This window comes from Ursus arctos, unplaced genomic scaffold, assembly GCF_023065955.2.
Source record: "Ursus arctos isolate Adak ecotype North America unplaced genomic scaffold, UrsArc2.0 scaffold_33, whole genome shotgun sequence".
Taxonomy (NCBI): domain Eukaryota; kingdom Metazoa; phylum Chordata; class Mammalia; order Carnivora; family Ursidae; genus Ursus; species Ursus arctos.
The window spans coordinates 2,397,969-2,419,595 of NW_026623019.1; the positions used below are offsets into that span (position 1 = coordinate 2,397,969).

The 21,627-nt window shown below is 52.8% G+C and overlaps 1 protein-coding gene across 3 annotated transcripts in view; it reads left to right on the plus strand.

Moving 5' to 3' along the window:
• The window catches only part of SECISBP2 (SECIS binding protein 2), a 48,911-nt gene that overhangs the window by 19,237 nt on the left and 8,047 nt on the right, over positions 1-21,627 (plus strand). For all 3 annotated transcript variants that reach the window (XM_026519195.4, XM_026519196.4, XM_057305560.1), the window contains 6 exons: positions 13,042-13,208; positions 13,746-13,884; positions 14,441-14,591; positions 15,108-15,328; positions 21,063-21,217; positions 21,423-21,618. In XM_026519195.4, coding sequence (XP_026374980.2) covers positions 13,042-13,208; positions 13,746-13,884; positions 14,441-14,591; positions 15,108-15,328; positions 21,063-21,217; positions 21,423-21,618 — 1,029 coding nt within the window. The remainder of the gene's footprint in view (positions 1-13,041; positions 13,209-13,745; positions 13,885-14,440; positions 14,592-15,107; positions 15,329-21,062; positions 21,218-21,422; positions 21,619-21,627) is intronic.

Consider the following 21,627-nt stretch of genomic DNA (forward strand, 5'->3'; position numbering starts at 1 on the left):
GGGGAGTTTCTGTTTTGTGGGGACAGACTCTCAGTTTGGGGCACGAAAAACTTTGGGAAATAGGTGGGGGTGATGGTCGCACAACATTGTGAATGTAATTGATGCCCCCGAATTGTGTGCTTAGGAAAAGTTAAAATACTAATTTTTACAAGTTACTTAAATATGATGAGTTTAAGAAATGGCAGTTAAGTGTTCTAACAGTAATGTGCTCATGAGCCTAAAATATTTACCGTCTGGCCCTTTAAGGAAAAGCTGGCTGACTTGACCTTTCCACCCATCAAGATTTTTTTTTTTTGCTGCATTTCAGAGTTGCCGACCTTGGTCGATAGCACCTCTCAGTGTTGCAGCGCGCGTGTCATTGGCTAGCGTCCGTGGTTCTCCTTGTCTTTGCAGGTGAAGCCTGCGTGTAGCGAATGCACAGATCTTAGGTCTGCCCTCCGCAGAGTAACCCAGCGGCCGTCCGCACCCTCGGAAACTCCCTTGGCCGAGCCCGGCAGGTCCCTGCTGTGCCCCCAGGCAGCCCCGTGTGTAGTCTTTGCCCCAGATTTCCTTTTTCCTGTTCTAGAGCTTCGTAGAAATAGGATCCTACAGCGTATGCTCCCTCGTGCAAGGCTTCCTTCACTCATCAGGGTGTTTCTGAGGTTTACTACCCGTTTTAAGGTGTACAGTTCATGGTGTGGAGTTCATCCACAGTGTCGTGTCGTCTCGTTGTTCTGGTTCCGCACCTCTTCATCCTGCTGGAAAGAGACCCTGCCCAATAAGCTGCCCTGTAAGCTCCCCATTTCCCCAGCCCCTGGCAACCCCGTGTGCATTTTCTCTGTCGATTCACCTGTCCTGACGTGTTATGTAAATAGAACCGTGCAATTGGTGACCTTTTGTGTCAGTCTGTTTTCACTTGACAGAGCGCGTTGGACGTTCGTCCGTCCCTGCATCAGCATCTGGCTAGTTTTTGTGGCTGAATCCTATTCCTTGGGCTCAGTTGTTTACCCATTCCTCCCTGACAGACGCGTAGGTTGTCTCCACCTTGGCTGTTGCGAATAGTACCTCTGTGTACCGTTCATGTACCAGTATTTTTAAGAGGCAGATTTTATGTTTTCTGGTTCAGGTCACATTTCTAAGTAGTTGCAGGTTGAATTGTGAGGCTGGGATTTGATAATATTGAAATGATATTTTGACCAGAATCCCAGGAATGCCCAAATCGCGGTAAAAGTAAGAACCAGTCAAGAGGAATTTGGGGTTGCACTTTAGTTTTAGCTGAGCCAGTGCTGGATACGCCTCCGCAGAGCTTTCTGTCTAGAACATAACTCAGAGGGCTTGGGGCTCGAGTCTGTCCTGGACCCCAAATCACATCTCCCCACCTGGCCGCCAGGGCCACGAGGAGGCAATCCGTGTTTTTACAGGAGCACAGAGAGGGGTAGCCCTGGTTGTGTAGCACACAGTGCCTTGAAATCTCGGTGTGTTTCCTTTAAACAGCATGTAGTCACATTTTTCTCTCTTACCCAATCTGACGGTCTCTGCCTCTTGAGTGGGGTGTTCCTTTCATTCACATTTAATGTAATTGTTACTCTGGTTGAATTTACATCTGCTGTTTGGTGGTTTTTTAAATTCTTTCATGTCTTCCTTGTTCTTTTTTAACTGTCGTCTTTTATGTTAAGTAAATAATTTTATTTATTTATTTATTTATTTATTTGTTTATTTTATTTTAGAGGCGGGGAGGGATGGGGGGAGAGAGAGGGAATCTTAAGCAACCTTTACGCCTGGGCCTGGATCCCACAACCCTGAGCTCATGACCTGAGCTGAAATCAAGAGTCTGACTCTTAACCGCTGAACCCAGGCACCCCATGTAAATATTTTCAGAGTACCATTTTGATTCCTTCAGTTATTTTTTTCTTTCCTTTAAAAAAAATAATTTTCTTATAAATAGGAAAGTAAGTGGTTGCTCCAGGAATTACAGTATGTGTCTGAGTTTCCACACTGGAGAAACTTGACTGCAGTATAACTCTTCTGTCCCTCTTTCTCTCTGCGCTGTTGTCGTCTGTTCCACGCCTGTATATGTGATAAACGAAACAGTGCGGTGTTGTAAGGATTGCTCTGTGTAGTCGTGTCTTTTGAAGAAACTAAGACAAGGAATGAGAAAAAAATTTGTTTACCAGCTTTATATTCACAGCTGTGAGAGTTCTGTATTTATCCGTCTGGAGTCCGTTACCGTCCAGTGGCACGTCCTTCAGCATTTTCTGAAAGCCTTCCTCTCGTATCCTACGGGAGTTCTGAGCATCGGAGTCTCCCATGCTTTGTTTGTCTAGGAACGTCTTTATTTTGCGTTTAGTTTTGGGAAAGATAGTTTTGCTGGATATAGAATTGCTGCTTGGCGAATTTTTTCTCCCTCAGTACATATGTACCTTGGAGATACCGTGGGTGTCGTTCCAGACCACTGCAAAAAAGCGAATATTGCAGTAAAGCAAGTCAAATTAACTTTTGGTTTCCCCGTGCATATAAAAGTCGTGTTTACACTGTACTGCAGTCTGTTAAGTGCAACAGCGTTATGTCTAAAAAACAACATACATGTATCTTAAATAAAAAATATTTCTAAAAAATGCTAACCGTCATCTGAGCTTTCAGGAGCCATCCTCTTTTTGCTGGTGGAGGGTCTCGTTTGATGTTTAAGGCTGCTGACCCATGAGAGTGGTGGCCGCTGTGGCCATTTCTGAAAATATGGCAACCCTGAAGTTTGCCGCATGGATTCACTCTTCTTTCAGCAACGGTTTTCAACCTGGAGTCCGGGGCTGCCTAGGTGCTCAGCTCTGTCGGTTAAGTGTCTGCCTTTGGCTCGGGTCATGATCTCAGGGTCCTGGGATTGAGCCCCGTGTCGGATTCCTCCCTGCCTCCTTCTCCCCCCGCTCATGCTCTCTCTGTCTCTCTCAAAGATACAAATAAAATCTTAAAAACAAAACAAAACCCAAAAACTGGAGTCCATCCTCTCAAACCCTGCCGCTGCTTTACAGCTGCGTTCATGCTATTCTAAATCCTCTGTTGTCATTTCAGTAGTCTTCACGGCATCTTCACCAGTAGATTCCATCTCAAGAATCCACTTTCTTTGCTCATCCGTAAGCAGCAACTCCTCACCTGTTAGGTTTTATCACGAAATTGTGGCAGTTCCGTTCCATCTTCAGGCCATACTTCTGAGCCTGGTTCTCTTGCTGTTTCCCCCACATCTGCAGTGACTTCCTCCACTGAAGTCTTGAACGCCTCAAAGCCATCCATGAGGGCTGGAATCAGCTTCTTCCAAACTCCTATGAATGTTAATATTTTGACCTCTTCCAGATAGTGAATCCTTTCCAGGATGTTTTCAGTTCACTCTGCCCAGACCCATCAGAGCAATCATTGTCTGCCACAGATAGTCTTATTATTGAAGACCTACATTTCATAGCCTGTGCCGTAGCCTCATGAAATGTGGGTCTTCAGTAATAAGACTCCAAAGTCAAGATAACTAGATAACTCCTTGATCCGTGAGCTGCAGAGTAGATGTTGTGTTACCAGCACGAAAACAATATTAATCTTGTTAATTGATCTTTTCAGAGCTCTTGAGTGACCAGTTGCACTGTCAGTGAGCAGTTCCGTTTTGAATGGAATCGTTTTTTCTGAGCCATAGGTCTCAACAGTGGGCTTAAAACAGTCAGTGAACCATGTTGTAAACAGATGTGCTGTCCCCAGGCTTTCTTCTTCCATGTAAAGATCACAGGGAAGGTAGATTCAGCATATTTTCCCCCCTAAATTCCAGTATAGTTAACGTACAGTGTTACGTTAGTTTCAGGTGTAAAGCACAGGAATTCAGCAGTTCTGTACATTACTCAGTGCTCATCACAGTAAGTGCTCTTAAACCCCTTCACCCATTTCACCCATTCCTCTACCCACCTCCTCTGCTAACCATCAGTTTGTTTTGTATAATTAAGAGTTTGGGGGTTTTTTGTTTTTGTTTTTTCTTTGTTTCTTAAATTTCACGTGAGTGAAATCATGTTATCCGTCTTTCTCTGACTTATTTCATTTATCATTACACTCTCTAGATGCATCCTGTTGTTGCAAATGGCAAGACTTCTTTTTTTCCTTTTTATGGTTAAGTAATATTCCATCGTATATGTGGATATGTACCACTTCTTTATTCGGGCTGCTTCCGTAACGCGGCTGTCGTAAATAACGCTGCAGTAAACACAGGGGCGCGTGTCTGTTTGAATTCGCGTTTCTCTGTTCTTTCAGTAAATACCCAGTAGTGTGATTCCTGGATCACAGGGCAGCTCTGTTTTTAACTCTCTGAGAAGCCTCCATCCCCGTGGCCGCACCAGTTTGCAGTCCCCCCAGCAGCGCCTGAGGTCCCCCTTTCTCCACATCGTCGCCCACACTTGTTTCTTGTGCTCTTGATTTGAGCCATTCTGACAGGTGTGAGGTGGGATCTCGTTGTGGTTTTGATCCGCGTGTCCCTGGTGAGTGAGGCTGACCGTATTCTCACGTGTCGGTTGGCCGTCTGCATGTCTTTTTTAGAGAAATGTCTGTTTATGTCTTCTGTCCATTTTTAGTTGGAATATTTGTTTTTTTGGTGTTAAGTTGTGTAAGTTCTTTATATGTTTTGGGTACTAACCCCTTATCGGATGTATCATTTGCAGATATCTTCTCCCATTCCGTAGGTTGTCTTTTAGATTTATTGATTGTTTCCTTCACTGCGCAGAAGTTTTTTATTGTAGTGTAGTCCCAACAGTTTATTTTTGCTTTTATTTCCTTTGCTTCCGGACACGTATCTAGAAAAATGTTGCTGTGGCCGATGTCAGAGACATTACCGCCTGTGCTGCCTTCTAGGATTTTTATGGCTTCAGGTCTCACGTTTAGGTCTTTAATCCATTTTGGATTTATTTTTGTGTATGATGTAAGAAACTAGTTGTTTCATTATTTTGCATGTAGCTGTCCAGTTATCCGAGGACCATTTGTCAAAGAGACCACCTTTTCCCCATTGTCTATTCTTGTCTCCATTTTTGAAGATTAATTAGCCATATAATTGTGGATTTATTTCTGGTTTTTCTGTCCTGCTCCATTGATCCGTGTGTTTGCTTTTTGTGTTAGTACCATACTGGTTTTTTTTTTTTTTTTCAAGATTTATTTATTTACTTATTTTAGAGAGAGGGAGAGGGAAAGAGAATCTGAAGCAGGCTCTGCACTCATGTGACCCTGAGATTATGACCTGAGCTGAAAACAAGAGTTGGACGCCTGACTGTGCCTCTCAGGCACCCGAGTACCATATTCTTTGGATTACTGTAGCTTCGTACTTGAAGTCTGGGATTGTGATACCTTCAGTTTTGTTTTTCTTTTTCAAGATTGCTTTGAATATTTAGGGTCTTCTCTGGTTCTATAAAAATTTTAGAATTATTCTTGTTTTGCGAAAAATGCTGTTGATATTTTGAGAGGGATTACATTAAATCTGTAGACTGCTTTGGATAATATGGACGTTTTAACAGTATTCTCCCCATCCATGAGCATGGAATATCTTTTTTTTTTCTTTGTTAAGATTCTGTTTATTTATTTGAGAGCGAGAGAGCACAAGCAGGGGGAGCAGCAGGCAGAGGAGAGGGAGGAGCTGACTCCCCGCCGAGCAGGGAGCCCGATGGGGGCTCCATCCCAGGACGCTGGGATCCTGACCTGAGCCGAAGGCAGAGCCTTCACTGACTGACCCACCCAGGCGCCCCAGCATGGAATATCTTTCCATTTGTTTGTGTTCTCTTCAGTTTCTTTTGTCAGTGTTTTATAGTTTTCACAGTACACACATCTTTTACCTTCTTGGTTAAGTTTATTCCTAGGTATTTTATTATTTTTGGTGCAATTGTAAATGGATCTGTTGTCTTAATTTCTTTTTATGCTATTTCATTATTAGTGCATAGAAATGCAATGGATTTCTGTATGTTGATTTTGTATTCTCCAACTTTACTGAATTCATTTATCAGTTTTAGTAGTTTTTGGTGGAGTCTAGGGTTTTCTGTATATAGTATCATATCATCTGCAAATAGTGAACGTTTGACTTCTTTCTTCCAATTTGGAAGACTTATTTCTTGCCGTTTTCTGACTGCTGTGGCTTGGACTTTGGGTACTGTGTTGAATAAAAGTGGTGACATCCTTTTCTCGTTCCTGACGTTAGGGTAGAGCTCATAGTTCTTCACCATTGAGTGTGAAGTTAGTTGTGGATTTTTCATAAGTGGCCTTTATTATGTTGAGGTACATTCCCTCTAAACCTACTTTGTTGAGGGGTTTTTATCATGAGTGGATGTTGTACTTTGTCAAATGCTTTTTTTGCATCTGTTGAAATGATCATACGGTGTTTATCCTTCTCTTATTGGTGCGTGTAGTATGTTGATTCGTGAATACTGAATCACCCTTGTTTCCCAGGAGTAGATCCCACTTGATCGTGGTGAATGTTTTTTTTTGATGTATTGTTGATTCAGTGTGCTGTTTTCTTGAGGATTTTTACGTCTGTGTCCGTCAGAGGTGTTTGTCTTGTAGTTCTCTTTTATTGTAGTGTCTTCATCTGGTCTTAGTGTCAGGGTAATGCTGGCCTCACAGAATGAATTTGGAAGCTTCCCCCTTTTGTTTTGTGGACTAGTTGGAGAAGAGTAGGTATTAGCTCTTCTTTAAACGTCTGGTGGATTTCACCTGTGACGCCGTCCGGTCCTGGACTCTTGTTTGTTGGGAGTTTCTTTTTTTTTTTTTTAAAGATTTTATTTATTTATTTGACAGAGAGAGAGAGACAGCCAGTGAGAGAGGGAACACAAGCAGGAGGAGTGGGAGAGGAAGAAGCAGGCTCACAGCGGAGGAGCCTGACGTGGGGCTCGATCCCGTAACGCCGGGATCACGCCCTGAGCCGAAGGCAGACGCTTAACCGCTGTGCCATCCAGGCGCCCCTGTTGGGAGTTTCTTGATTAGTGATTCAGTTTCATGGAGGGTAATCGTCTCTTCAAATTTTCTATTCCTGATTCCGTTTAGGGAGGTTATGTGTTTGTAGGAATTTATCCATTTCTGCTCTATGCTAGTTTGTTGGCATATAATTTTTCATAATATTCTCTTACAATCCTTTGTATTTCTGTGGTTTTGCTTCTCTTTCATTTCTGATTTTGTTGATTTCAGTCCTCTTTTTTTTCCCCCATAAGTCTGGCTAAAAATTTACTCGTTTTGTTGATCTTTTCAAAGAACCAGCTCCTGGTTTCACTGATCTGTCCTACTGTGGTTTTTGATTTTTTGTTAGTCTCCGTATCATTTATTTTTGCTATAATATTTAAGATTTCCTTCCTTCTACTTGTTTGGGGTTTTGTTTTCTTCTTTTTCTTCTTTTTAGGTGTAAAGTTAGGTTGTTTGAGATTTTTCTTGCTTCTTGAGGTAGGCGTGTATTGCCATAAACTTCCCTCTTAGAACAAATTTTGCTGCGTCCCAAAGATTTTGGACCATTGTGTTTTCATTCTCATTTGTTTCCCTGTACTTTCTGATTTCTTAGTTGACCCATTCATCGTTAGTAAAATGTTATTAATCTCCCTGCGTTTGTGTTCTTTCCAGATTTTTCCTTATGGTTGACTTCTAGTTTTATAGCGTTGTGGTCAGAAGAGATGCATGGTATGGTTGTGAGCTTCTTGAATTTGTTGAGACTTGTTTTGTGGGCTAACATGTGATCTACTGTGGAGAAAGTTCTGTGTGCACTTGAGAAGGATGTACGTTCTGCTGGTTTAGGGTGGAACGTTCTGAATGTATCTGTTGGGTCTGTCTGGTGCAGTGTGTCGTTCAAAGCCACTGATTCCTTGCTGATTTTCTGTTTGGATAATCTATCCATTGATGTTAGTAGGGTGTTAAAGTCCCCTACTATTAGCGTGTTACTATTGATTACTTCCTTTACGTTTATTAAATGCTTTATTGGGTGCTCCTACTTTGGATGCACAAATATTTACAATTGTTACGTCTTCTTGTTGGATTGCCCTCCTTTTTTTTTTTTTTAAAAGATTTTATTTATTAGAGAAAGGGAGAGAGTGCAAGTGCACACAAGCGGGGGGTGGGGGGCGGCAGAAGCGACTCCCCACTGAGCAGGGAGCCCGATGTGGGTCTGGATCCCAGGAGCCTGGGATCATGACCTGAGCCGAAGGCAGACGCTCAACCCACTGAGCCGCGTGGGTGCCCTGCATTGCCCTCTTTATGGTTATGTAGGATTCTTCTCTGCTTCCTGTCTTTGTCTTAAATCTGTTTTGTCTAAGGCAAGTATTGCTACCTCCGCTTTCTTGCCACTTCCATCTGCATGGGAAATGCTCTTCCATCCCTGCACTTTCAGTCTGCATGTGGCATTGGGTCTGAAATGAGTCTCTGGTAGGACAGCATATAGCTGGGTCTTGATTTTTTTATCCACTCTGTCACCCCGTGTCTTCTGATTGGAGCTTTTAGTCCATTTATGTTATTGATGAGTATGTAGTCACTGCCATCTTGTTACTTGTTTTATGGTTGTTTTATAATTCTTCTCTGATCCTTCTCTTGCTCTCTTCTCTCATGGTTTGCTGGCCATCTTTAATGATCTACGTGGATTCCTTTCTCTTTGTTTTTTGAGTATCACGAGTTTTCGATTTGTGGTTACCATCAGGTTGGCATATCACATCTTATGCAGGTAGCTGTCTATATTAAGTTTACGGTCGCTTAAGTTTGAGCACATCCTAAAAGCACTGAATTTTTACTCCTGTCCCCATCACGTGTTAGGTATATGGTGTCACACTTCACGTCCTTTTAGTTTGTGTCTCCCTTGACTGATTTTTGTAGATATACTTGATTTTACTGCTTTGGTGCTGCCACCTTTCTCACTCCTGCTCATGGTCTGTCTTTTCCACTCACGGACACCCCTTTAATAGTTCCTTTAGGGCTGGTTTAGTGGTCATGAATTCCTTAACTTTTGTTTGGGAAACCGTTTCTTTCTCCTTCTACTCTGAATTGACAGCCTTGCCAGATAGAGTCTTCTCAGCTGTGTGTTTTTCCCTTCAGCACCTTGAATGTATCCTGTTGCTGCTAAGTATCTGCTGAAAAAAATCCCCTCACAGCCTCACGGGGATTCCCTTGAATGTAACTGTTTCCTCTCTTGCTTTTTTTTTTGGAGAGAGAGTGTGGTGGGGGGGGCAGAAGGAGGAAGACAGAGAATCTTTTTTTTTTTTTTTTTGAAGATTTAATTTATTTATTTGACAGAGATAGAGACAGCCAGCGAGAGAGGGAACACAGCAGGGGGAGTGGGAGAGGAAGAAGCAGGCTCCCAGCGGAGGAGCCTGACGTGGGGCTCGATCCCAGAACGCCGGGATCACGCCCTGAGCCGAAGGCAGACGCTTAACGACTGAGCCCCCCAAGCGCCCCAGATTTAGCATAATTCTTAAAGGCCCTAAGATTTTCACATGGTCTGTGAGCATTGGCTTCAACTTAAAGTCACCAACCGCATCAGCCCCGACCAGACGACTGGCCCGTCCTTGGAAGCTTTGAAGGCAGGCGCGGACTTCTCCTCTCCAGCCAGGAACGTCCTAGATGGCATCTTCTTCCTGTGGGAGGCTCTCGCACCCACACTGAGAATCTGCTGGTCGGTGGAGCCGCCTTCGGTCATGAGCTCGGCCAGATCTTCTGGATCACTCGCTGTGGCTCCCACAGCAGCACCTGCTGCTTCGCCTTGCACTTAATGCCACAGACACGGCTTCCTTCCTAAACCTCACGGACCGATCTCTGCTAGCCTCAGACTTGTCTTCTGCAGCCTCCTCCTCTCTCCCCGCCTTCCCAGAATGGAAGAGAGTCGGGGCCTGGCTCTGGGTTAGGCTTTGGCTGAAGGCAGTGGTGTGGCTGGTTTGACCTTGTGCCCAGATGACTGACACTTCTCCGTATCGGCAGTAAGGCTCCTTCACTTCCTGTTTTCCTTGTGTTCACTGGGCACGTGTCATTTCCTTCAGAAACCGCCTTGGTATTTGGAACTTGGCTAACCATTTGACACCCGAAGTCTAGCTTTGGCCAGTCTCCGCTTTCAACATGCCTTCCGAAATTTCTCTTGAACTCGTAGAGGCCACTGTAGGGTCGTTACTCGGCCTGTGTCTCGGAACGGGTGCGAGGAGAGGGGGAGAGACAGGGATTAAATCGGCCATCTCTGTAGGCGCTGCTCGTGTGGCCCCAAAACACTTAGAGTAGTCAAACCAGAGATCGTGGGTCGCAGATCACCACAACCAGTAATGGTAATAACGACGTTTAAGAAACTGTGAGAATTGCGACACAGAGACATGAAGTGCAGATCCGGTTGGGAAGATGGCGCCAGTGGACTTGACGACACAGTGTTGCCACCAGCCCTCAGTTTGTGAAACGCCCCGTGTCTGTGGAGGTGGTAAGACAAGCTGTGCCTGTGCTTTGGGTGTCCCTATGCTCTGGCCTCCACTGGTGCCCGTGACACAGCGGGGACCGTCAGTCCCGCGTCCGTTCTGTGCTGTACTCCGTGCTTTCTCTTCGCTTGGCCTTGGGCACTTGCACCGGGACATGTCTGTTGTGGATCTCTGTACGTACCCACTCGGCTGGCTGCGCCTTCGCTCCGGAGACTAATGCTTTCGTCAGATTTGGGAAGTTTGGGCCTGCCGTCTCCTCTCCTCCTCCCTCTCCCTCTCTCCATCTCCCTCTTTCTTTCTCTCTTTCATTCATTCATTTTGTTTATTAGAAAGAGCAGGAGGAGGGGATAGAGGCAGAGGGAGAAGCAGGCTCCCCACTGAGCAGGGAGCCAAATGCAGGGCTCTCCCAGGACCCGGGATCATGACCTGAGCTGAAGGCAGATGCTTAACCCACTGAGCCACCTAGGTGCCCCAAGGGGCCTTTATTTCTTCTGAAACCTTTTCGGTTTTCTCATCCCCCGCGCCCCCATTACATGTGTGTTACTCTGCTTGTTGGCGGCCCCCTCGTCTCTTGGGCTCCATTCACTTTTCGTCATCTCTGTAAGGGTTTTCTTGGAACTGAATAGTTTGTATTTATTTTCAGCTTCATTGATTTCTCGACCATGCCAGGTCTGCTGCCCCCTCTTTACAGTTTCTGTTTATTGAAACCCTGGGTTCAGATGTGTGTTCGGGGTTGCCTTGAGGTCTGGGTCAGCCACGTCCTGCCGCTGGCGCTTCTTCAGCAGTTTCTCTTAACTGCCTTTTCCCTGAGTGTGGTTCACACGTCCTTGTTTCTTCGAAAATCTCTGAGTCTTTTGTAGAATACGGACTATTTTAGTTAATAAGTTATAGCAGCTCTGGTTTCTGAATTTTTTTTCCTCCCTGAGAGTAACGATGGTGATGGTTTCATTTCTTGGGGTTTGTTTTTTTTAGTGGCTGCGTTGGTCTGAGTCTGAAGGCTGGGGTCTTAGCTGAGTTATTTCTGCTGTTCTTCCTGGATGTGGCTTCCCAGGGGCCACCCCTGCGTCTGCACAGCACAGCCGTGTTGGAGGTTGTGCTGAAACATGGCCAGACCGCACAGCCTCCCAGTCTGTTCCCAAGTGTGTGTGGGCTTGGAGTGCGCTCAGCTTGCAGGCCGTGCTCAGGCCTGCCCCGCCTCAGTGTCCTGCGACTCGTGGGACACCTGCATGTGCACACGGGCTCTGTCATTGCCAGGGCTGTTGGGGGAGATGTGCTCTCGCCCTGTTGCTTGCCCGCAGAGGGCCACGGCTCAGGCTGGCTGGACCGCCTGTTGCTGGATCGCCTCTCTGAAGGATCCCGCTCTAAATCCGGCAGCCCTTCTGGCAGAAGCAGTGAGGCTGCAGGATTTCACAGCCTCTCCGCCCTGGTGCAGCCAGCTGTCAGCAGGGAGAGGGTAGGAGCAGCCTGGATAGGACGCCCCAGGCTGGTGCTGTTCTCACCTGACTTGGATAGAGCGCACGAGCGACGCCCCGCGGTTTGTCGTGAGCCTTTGGTCACTTTCTGGAGGGCTGCCGTGATTGTGGATGAGAGCTTTGTCCAGCTTGGTGGCTGCTCTTAGGGATGGGGTTGGTGGACTCCCAGGCGCACAACTAGTGCTGTGTGGAGAGTCACTGGCACTGGGCAGACAGGAGGCGCCCAGGCAGCAGGAGTCACAGGTGCCCAGCTGAGTCTGGCCCCGGGAAGTGGCATTACGGACAGAGTGAGCAGATGGGAGCAGGGTCAGCATGGGGTGGTTTTTCAAGGTGAGCTCATCACGCGTATGTTCCAAATGTGTAACATGGGAGCACAGGTCCAGAGATGCCGGCTGCTCTGTGGAGCCGCGGCCGGAAGCAGCCCAGAGCCAGGGCGCAGACCTGTTGTGCCCTCAAGCCGGACACCGTCACGCCTGAGAAAACACGCGTCACTCAGCAGCATACTTCAGATAATGTGGGAAAATACTGATGTTGGAGCTGGACGGTGGGTGTGTGGGGTCTGTGGTTGCACCGTTCTCTTTTCTTGGGCGCGTGTTGGAAAATGGTCCTAATGAAAAGGTAGGGAAGGAAGTAGGCGCAAATAAACGAGCAAGAAGATGGCAGGAAGTAGAGCAAGATGGGAGCGTGCCGCGGGAATGCCGAGTAGTGATCGTGATCGCGTATCGACGGTGGGGGCTTGCCACCAGCTGCGTGGGGGGCATCTAGGACAGCATCTTTCTGTCTGGAAAACTCAAGAGAATCTTACAAGCTAGTGAGAGAGCAGATGCGTGTTCGGAAGCCAGTCTCCAGCTTCCGCAGAGGCGGTGTCAAAAATGGTGGGGAAACTCCCTCAAAGGGCTGTCGCAGGTGCGCGCTGTCTGGAAATACCTTAGTTTCAGAAGGTGGGGTCCGCGCACCACAGACTTTGCCGAGCAACGTGGAGATTCGATCACAGGGGTGGGACGCTGGTTGTCCCTGGATGAGTTGATAGTTTTTTTGGCTCTCTGCCAGGAGATACTAAACTTCATTGGGTTGTCAGTGAGACGGTGTAGCGGTCAGCCAGGCAAGGATGAGTGAGTGAGGTCTTGGGCTGGGCGGCGGCGCGGCCGACGCCTGATGCCCGTGTCCCCTCCGTGTCGCAGTCGGGGCGGTGCCGGTCCTCTCCAGAGACACCACGTCAGGGAAGAAGGGCCACCACTTGAGCCAGGTGAAGACCCCGCACAACCCGTTGGACTCCAGCGCCCCGCTGATGAAAAAGGGGAAGCAGAGGGAGGTCCCCAAGGCCAAGAAGCCAACCTCGTTGAAGAAGGTACGCGGTGAAAGCAGGCGCTGGAAAACCTGCGGAGCCTGCCGTGTCTGTGTGACCTCCTACAGCCCTCAGCGTTCTCGGTTCTGGTGTTCACTGGCATGTGCTCAGGATGCGTGTGTGATTCTTGAGGAATGATCCCCCTCCCTGAATGGGACGGCAGAGTAGGAAGCAGGGCCCTCCGCTCCTGGAGGCAGGGCTTTTCTCTTTCAGTACTTGGCTGGGAAGCACAGAGAAGCAGGAACGGGGGGCGTGGCATTCCGCTTGTTCATGCTCGCTGCCCTCATCCTCCCCCGCGGGATCTGGCTGGTGTTCCCATTCTGGAATACGGGTTTTGTTGGGGCTGTCGCAGCCAGTGGTGTCTGGCCCGGGTCCTGCGTGCCCTGCTCTGCACGTCTAGGGGACGGGGGCCATGTCGCTGCTGTGAGGGCACAAGAAGGCGCGATGCCCGCCCGTGGAGTTTGGGTGGCTTATTTTGCACAAGGGCCTATTTTTAAGGACAACTCTTTAGGTGTTTTAATTGCTTATTTCATTTTAAAGATCATTTTGAAAGAACGGCAGGAGAGAAAGCAGCAGCGTCTTCAAGAAAATGCTGTGAGCCCAGCTCCCGCCGGTGACGCTGTGCTGGATGGCGACAGCGGTGGTGACGACGAGCCCCTCGAGCAGGCTGACCCCTCAGGTACCGAGCGCTCGTGCTTGCTTGGGGTCCTGGGGGAGCCCTGCAGCCGGGGCGGGCGTGTGCGCATCGGGGGAGTGCGGCTGGCCCCGGGCCCTGCACCGTGAACGTGGAATGGGGCTGTTGTCTGAGTCCCGACTTGCCGGGAAGAGGGCATCCCCGTAAGGCAGGTAGAGCTCCCGGCACCCTTGCCTCTTGGGCCGGGGGGGGGTTCTGAGGGACAGAGGGGCGAGGCCCCCAAGTGTGATCTGTGCAGCATCAATGGTCCTCATGGCTCGAAGTGGCCGTGAGAGTGAACTCCACTAACTGCACAGCTGCTTTCCCACCAGGGTGAGAGTCACGGTGTCACAGAGAGAACGCGTTAGTATTGAGCTGTGCGTTCAGGACAGTACACAGATCCAAGCGTGTGGCTCGAGAACTTGTCACCTTTGCCATCCTAGCGGGACGGGGCTGCCGCAGAGGCGCCGCCCTGTGAGGTGTGCCCGGGCCTTCTCCGCCCTCCGCCTGCGTGCCCAGTGCAGCAGGTGCCGTGCAGTGACTGGCTTCTCTGACGTTGCAGGGGGGCCGGAGGAGTCTCTGTCCCCTGCGCCCGTGCTGGAGGGCAGGGCGGAAGAGCTGCCGAGAGCTGAGCTCCAGAAGGAGGTAGAGGGCTGCCACCTGGTCCCCAGCAGCACTGGCTGCCCCAAGATCCACAGCCGGAGATTCCGGGAGTGAGTGACATGGGGCCATGCCCGCCGCGGGGACTGGGGCGGGGTGTGCTTACTCTGGTGTGTGGCGTGGGGCTGTCTCGCCCCGACGCGCGCAGGCCGCCAGGCTAGGCCCTGGCTTTCCTCCTCATCAGAGCCCATGGCAGGGCCACCTCTTCTGCTTCCGCGTGGTCCTTGTCCGCACGTGCTGCCGGAGGCGCCCTTCAGTCGAGCTGCGTGTTGGGGCGCGGGGCAGCCAGGTGACAGCTCCCGTCCGTGGTCTAGTGTCTCTGCATGGTTTCTGAGGGCGCGTTGCCTGCTCCTGTCCCACTTTGTTCAGGGCACGCTCCAGTGAGGTTTCTGTGGGCCATAGCTGCCACGGGGCATGTGGCGGGCCGTCGGCGCAGAGGCTTCGTCCCTGGGGTCGGGAGCCGGGGAGGACGTGGAGTCCGGCCCGTCGGGGTTCCCAGCTCTGCCGCGTGGGCCGCTCCTCGCAGGGACCCCCCGAGAGGGCCGCCGTCAGCGGGCACCTTCTCTCAGTTACTGCAGCCAGATGCTGAGTAAGGAGGTGGATGCCTGCGTCACGGAGCTGCTGAAGGAGCTGGTGCGTTTCCAAGACCGCATGTACCAGAAGGATCCCGTCAAGGCTAAGACCAAACGCCGACTCGTGCTGGGGCTGCGGGAGGTCCTCAAGCATCTCAAGCTCAGGAGACTCAAGTGCGTCATCATCTCCCCCAACTGTGAGAAGATCCAGTCGAAAGGTAACGGCCCGGCCGCTGGAGCGCCTGTGGTTCTCTTCCCTGGGGCCCGAGGGCTGTGTTCGCAGGCTTCCCTGGGCCGCCCAGTGCCCTGCGCTCTGAGGCGGCCAGGTCCCTGTGTGTGCCATCCTCCGGGGCGGGGTGAGGGGGCGCTGTGCCTCTGTCGCGGAGGGGTGGGGGCCCGCCGGAGCTCCCGCCGCGGGGGTTGTGTACCGGCAGCGGGGCGGTGCGTTTTACGTTTCCCTGCTCAGTGCACGCGCCGTGTCCGACCCCCACAGGCGGGCTGTGTTTTGTGGGACATAGCGGGCTGGTGAGGTGAGGGGCAGACACAGGCTGTATGTCAGAGGGACAGGAGTCAGAGGCCTGTGTCCCGTGGCTTCATTTGCCAGGGGGACGAAGGGAGCCTTGGAGCATGCAGAATCCTGCTCTGGGTGCGTGTGTCTCTCCCACGTGGTACAGGTCACCTTGCGGGGACCGAGTCTGGATCCTACACTCTGAGTTCCACAGCTGGAGACTTGAGGGTTCCTGGCTGTGTGGGGCCCCCAGGGCCCAGGAGCAGCAGCTGGCCGTGCTCGCTGCCCGCTCAGCTCATCCTGGTGCTAGCTCGGAGCAGGCCCTGACACTGGAATAGGACAGACGGGGGCCTCGCGCCCTTGCCATCTGGTTGTGTGTTGGCTGTGCCCATCCCTTGGGTCCCCTCACACGTGGGCTTTAACACGAGGCCGGCCTCCAGCTCCTAGCCTCGGCCTGAGCCTCCTCCAAGCCCGTGGGTGCCTGGGGCGTTCCACCGCTGGGCTCCTCGGGGCCTCTGCAGCTCCCCGCGGCTGTCCTGGGGCGGCCTCCCGGCTCCGGCCGGGGAGCGGGCTGTGCTGCCGCCAGAAGGCGGTGTGCGGGCGCCTCCAGCAGACGGGGCCGAGCGCAGGCTCCCGGCTGTCCCCCGCTCCCGTCGTGCTCCGTCCTCTGGAAGCGCGAGGGCGCTGCACTGTGCCCGGGGCTCTGCGAGGAGGGCAAGCGGCTCGCGGGGCCACCCGCTGCCCGCTGGGAACGCGCCGTGCTGGGCCCTGCGCCGCTGTGCTGTCTGCCTCCCCTCGGTTCGGCTTTCTGTCAGGGTTCCGCCGCCTGTCCTCAGCTGGAGCAGAGTCTTCCGTCTCTGCCAGTGTTTCCGACTTCCAGGCGCTGTGTTTTTGTCCTGAGGTCTGTGTGTTCTTTGCCGCCGCTGCTGCTTCGGGGCCGGATCAGTGCCCTGAGCCATGTGCGGAGAGGGTGTAGGGGTGCTCCCCCCCCCCCCCCCGCCTCCCGTGCCGCTGCTTTGCCGTTAGTCTCAGGCCGGAGGCTCCCGCAGATGGCTGCTGGCTGTCGGGCGTCTGCTTGTCCCCAGCCGCCGAGACGTCGGTGCGGCTGGCTTGTGGAGGCTGGGAGCCTCGTCGGAGGGCCGTGCTTCTCCAGCTGGTGAGCGTCGGCATCGCCCCGACCCCCGGCCGGAGCAGGGCCACTGGACCCCAGAGTTTGCATTGCGAGCGCGCTCTCCAGTGAGGCTGCTGCTCCAGGGACCCGGTCTGTGAAGCCCCGCTCTAGGCTGGCTGGTCGGGCCGCTGCTGTGCCGGAGAGCCCCGACGGCCTCTCTCTGACGCCCCGGGGCGAGATGCTCCCACCTGGCGCGGGCCGGCCTCCACCCTGCATCTGTCCTCACCTCCCGCCCTAGAAGCGCAGTGCCCGGCGTTGCCCAGCCGACGCAGGTGTGCACGCCAGCTTGCCGCCGCCACCTCCGAACTTCCCTCCGTGCGGAAGGTGCCCAGTGTAGACGTGGCTGCCGGGCTCTTGGCGCCCCCACTCGCCCCGCTGTCAGGTCGGCGAGCTCAGTCGTCCGTTTGCACTTGGAGCTTCCTGCTCTTGTCCCGAGTTCTCCTGGGATCGGGTCTTTAACAACCAGACCAAGCAGTGGGTATGCGTGTGCAGTAGGCACTGCGCCGTGCTGTTCCTGTGAGCTGCGTTTCCTCTGACCGGGGAGAGAGGGCTGGCCTGGCCGACAGGCGTCTGCGTCGGTGGCATGTTCCAGTGCGCTGTCCGTCATCCGTGTCTGTGGGTACAGGAAGTTTTTGCTTTGAGGCTGAAGGAGCTCGATTATTACATCTCATACATGTTTTCTTCTTGGAAAAGTAGCCAACGGCTCGCAGTACTTTAATGGTAGGACTTCGTATCCTGGCCTCGGACTGTGAAAGTTCTGTGTCCGCACAGAGTGGCATTTCGTCTAGTAATTCCGAACTTGAATTTTAAACGACAGTCGTCTTGAGCATTTCGCTCGTTCTGAGTTGTGTCGTCGTCTGGGTCCCGGGAAGTGGGCACTTGGAGATGCTTTCAGCTCTCACTGAGACTGCGGGCTGGGCGCCGGGTGGAGCGGAACCATCGAGACTTGCCGCTCTGTCAGACAAACAGGTGCAGTCTCCCAGTGTCTCTCCCAGGGGAGTCGCACAGCGTACGCGTGTGGGGTGTCGTCTGCAGTGACCTGCCTGGCAGAGGGGACGCTCAGCATGAACTCCTCATTCCCAGTCCGTAGCCCCTCTTACCAGTTCACGTGGTGGGCGCCCTCCGGAAACCCAAGTCCTGGCGCCAGCCAGGGGCCACCCAGAAAGCAGGCCTTTGAAGGGATAGCAGCTGCTCAGAGAGCATTTGTGATCGGCTCTGAGGATGGGGGACACGAGGCAGAGAGACCATGTGGCTGGCGCTGAGGGGCCCGGGAGTGTCCGGCAGGAAGTTGGGAGTCACTCACTGTAGTTCGAGCTCAGGAACATGCGCCCCACCTCGGGCCGCCTCCCACCTGCTTTCCCTGCCGGCCCAGGACGGAGGCTTTCCCTGAGCGGCTCTGTCCGCAGAGCTTGCTTCCTCCTTGCCTTCCTCTGTCTGCAGGGGATCTGGGCCAGGGCGGGGCAGCGTTAAGGGACGTGGGGCCGAAATGTTCATCTTTGATCACACCGGCTGCAGAGTGAGTTCCCAGGTCCCAGAGCAGTGGGATGTGCTTTTGAGTTTCTTCTTGAAAGAAAATTGGGTGATCATAGAATTGGTGACCGGGGCCCCGGGGAGACATTGTCCTCTCAGGCAGATGGCGTGGGCCCCGTCTGTCCGTCTGCGTGCGGATTTGCTGGGACAGCGCCGTGCGGTCAGCCGGGTGCTGGGTTTCCTGTCAAGGACTAAGGCCCCCAGGTTCCCACAGCCCCCCACAGGCAGCCAGCATTGCCACATTTGATGTGTCCTCGACAGTCAGGCGGTGAACGTGTGAGAGATCTGGCGTCCGGCGCTGTGGCACCCGTGTGCAGTTTAGTGTCAGTCCGGGCTCCACGGTACCTACAGACATCCTGGCTCTTTGCAGACATCTGCTGCTGTGAACGAGGACGCATCTTGCATGCTGTCCTTCCTACATGTGGGAACATCTCTGCGGTGCCCCACCAAGATCGCAAGATTGGGTGCGTCTGAGGGTCCCATGGGTTACGCCCTGCGGCTTGCTCGGGCAGACGCCGCTGTGCCCGGAGCGGGTCGTGCCCAGTGCCTGGCGCCGGCGGCGGGGGTGGGGGGTGGGGAGCAGGTTCTTTCTTGAAGAGCTTGGTGGTTTCAGTGAACTGTTGGTTCACGTGCTTTGCCCGTTTGTCTTTTGGGATGTCGATCTTTTTAATAGTGATGTATTCTTTTTTATATAATAAAAAAGTCCTTTGGGTAAGAGTTGTGTATTTTTTTTGTTTGGTTTGTCATTGCCTATTCTTTAAACGTTTTTCAGCCACGCAGAGGCTTGGGGTGTTGCTGTTGTACTGAAATTTTGTATTAGTGTGATTTTATTGCATTAGGTTTTGTGCCAAGGTTATTAGGTTTTTTAGTATTGTTTTTTCTGGTGCTTCCATGTTTTCATTTTTGTTAGTTTAGGTAGATGATCTTTCTTCCCGGATGGATCTTTCCAGAGGCCGACCCGTTTGGCCTTTCCCCTCTGCCTCAAAGTGTTCCTCCCGCCAGTGGGCTCACGCTCCACGCTGCCCTGTGACGGCCAGGGCCTCCGTGCTCCCGCCCCCGTCCCCGTCTTTGTGCTGTCGTACCTGGTGTTGCTGGCCTGACACTCTTTTCCTTTTTCAAAAGGCTGTTCTCACTTGTGTATTTTTTTCATATTCTTTATTCTTCAAAAAAAATCCCCATTGTAGTAAGAGTATTTCAAAGGCTTAGGTGGACACAGAATTGGTCTGTTGTCCCTGGGATCATTGTGGCCGAGAGCATTGGCGCCTTCGTGCAGATGTTCTGTCGTGTGTCTGGAACGCCTCGAAGCCGCGCTGTGCGTCTTTCGTACTTGGTGACAAATCTGTTCCTACCTGCGGTGATCCTCCGTGGCCGTCCTCGCTGGCTCCGCTCGCCTGCGTGAGAACCTGTGATTCCTGCGTGACTTGCACACAGACACACGTATGTACTTCTCTTGTGGTAAAGGTTTGGGCTGCTGGACCCCCTGCGTGGCGGGCACGTCACCTGCACACACAGCCCCCCTTGGCCCTTCTCACCGGGCCTCTCCCGCTCTCCCTGCGCATGACCGTGCCGCCGCACGAGCGTGCCTGGCGGCTTGCTCAGTGGTAGGGCGGGTGGTGGAGGGCAGGGAGTCGGCGGCTGGGCCCTGTGGGCGTGGGATACTTGGAGACGTCTCTGCTCCGGGGCCCCGTCTGTGCGGGGGCAGCCTCTCCCCTGCCGGCTTCTTGTGCGTGCAGGGGCTAATACTCCGGAGGCCTGGTGCACCGTGAGTGTTCGGTGACTAGTCACTAAGCGCAGTACTGTGATCTGTAAGGAACGCCTATTGGTCATTCAGAGGACGACCTGGATTTCTCCTTCCTGTTTGGTTTTTGTCTTCGGTTTCCGGCTCTCACCTTGGAATACTCCTATAACGACAGTAACATTGTTACGTTAATGAAGATGACCTTCAGACCTGCCCAAGGGTAGGGGCTGGTTGCCAGGAGGGTCAACCAAATAATCTGGGGGGTTGGAAGCTTGGTCCCATCCTCACCCCACCCCTAGCCTTGGCCCCCACGGAGGGGAGGGGCTGGAGGTTGAATCAACCAGTGGCCAGTGACCAGTCAGTCTTGACTATGTTGAGAAGCCTCCATAAAATCCCCCCCCCCCCCCCCCGGACTGGGTTAGAGCCTCCTGGATCGTGCCCAGGAGGAGATGCGGGCGGGTCTGGTGGCGCTTGCGGGGGCCGGGGAAGCTCCAGGCCTTGCCCACACTGCCCCGTGCTCTCTGCTCTGGCCCGTGACGGCAGTCGCGGGTCACAGTCTGAATAGGCCGGGCAAGCACGAGAGGGATTCCGAGTTGAGTTCTGTGAGCCTCTAGCGAGTGAAAGGAGCGTGTGTGGGAGCCTGCAGTGTGCAGCTCAGGGACACTGACTTGGGTGCCTGACGTGGAGATGGGGCAGTCGCACACCTGCTGGTGTCCCAGAGATTTGGTGTTCTGTGTGCCCATCCCCCCACCCCCGTTGGGATTGGGGGCGGGGACCCTTCTAAAAGACAAGTGAGACCTCACTCCCATTAGGCAGAGGACATAGGAGAGTTGGTTTCTCCCACGTGGCTGAGAGGAACGGTGCGCTTGCGGTGGCGGCTTGTCCTGCTGGCGTCCAGCACGACTCGCTGAGGGTGTCGCTGTGTAGAGCAAAGCCCTTTGTGACCAGTACCAGCGCCACGCTGCATGTGACGCATCTCCCTGTCATCTCCTTGTCCCTGACCAGGTGGGCTGGACGACACGCTGCACACCATCATCGATTACGCCTGTGAGCAGAACATTCCCTTCGTGTTCGCGCTCAACCGGAAAGCTCTGGGGCGCAGTTTGAACAAGGCCGTCCCCGTCAGCGTGGTGGGCATCTTCAGCTACGACGGGGCCCAGGTGAGCTGGGGGGTCCGGGCTGGGAGACGCGGGCTTGCCTGCAGCCGCCCCCGGGGACAGCCCCGAGCCCGGGGGAGGCAGGATGGTGCTCGGAAGGGCACGCGGTGCGATTCCGAGGCAGCACCCCTGCCAGGTGTCCCCCTGCCCCCAAGACCCACGTTCCCTGGGGCCAAGGCTGCCACCCGTGCGCTTCCTTCCGCCCCAGGACCAGTTCCACAGGATGGTCGAGCTGACGATGGCCGCCCGGCAGGCGTACAAGACCATGCTGGAGAGCGTGCGCCAGGAGCTGGCCGGGGAGCCTGCGCCCCCCGCTCCGGCCAGCCCGCCCCTGCAGGGCCCCTGCGGCTCAGTGCAGGACGGCCCTCCTGCTCCTGCGGCCGGGAAAGAAGAGCCGCACTACAGTGAGTGCT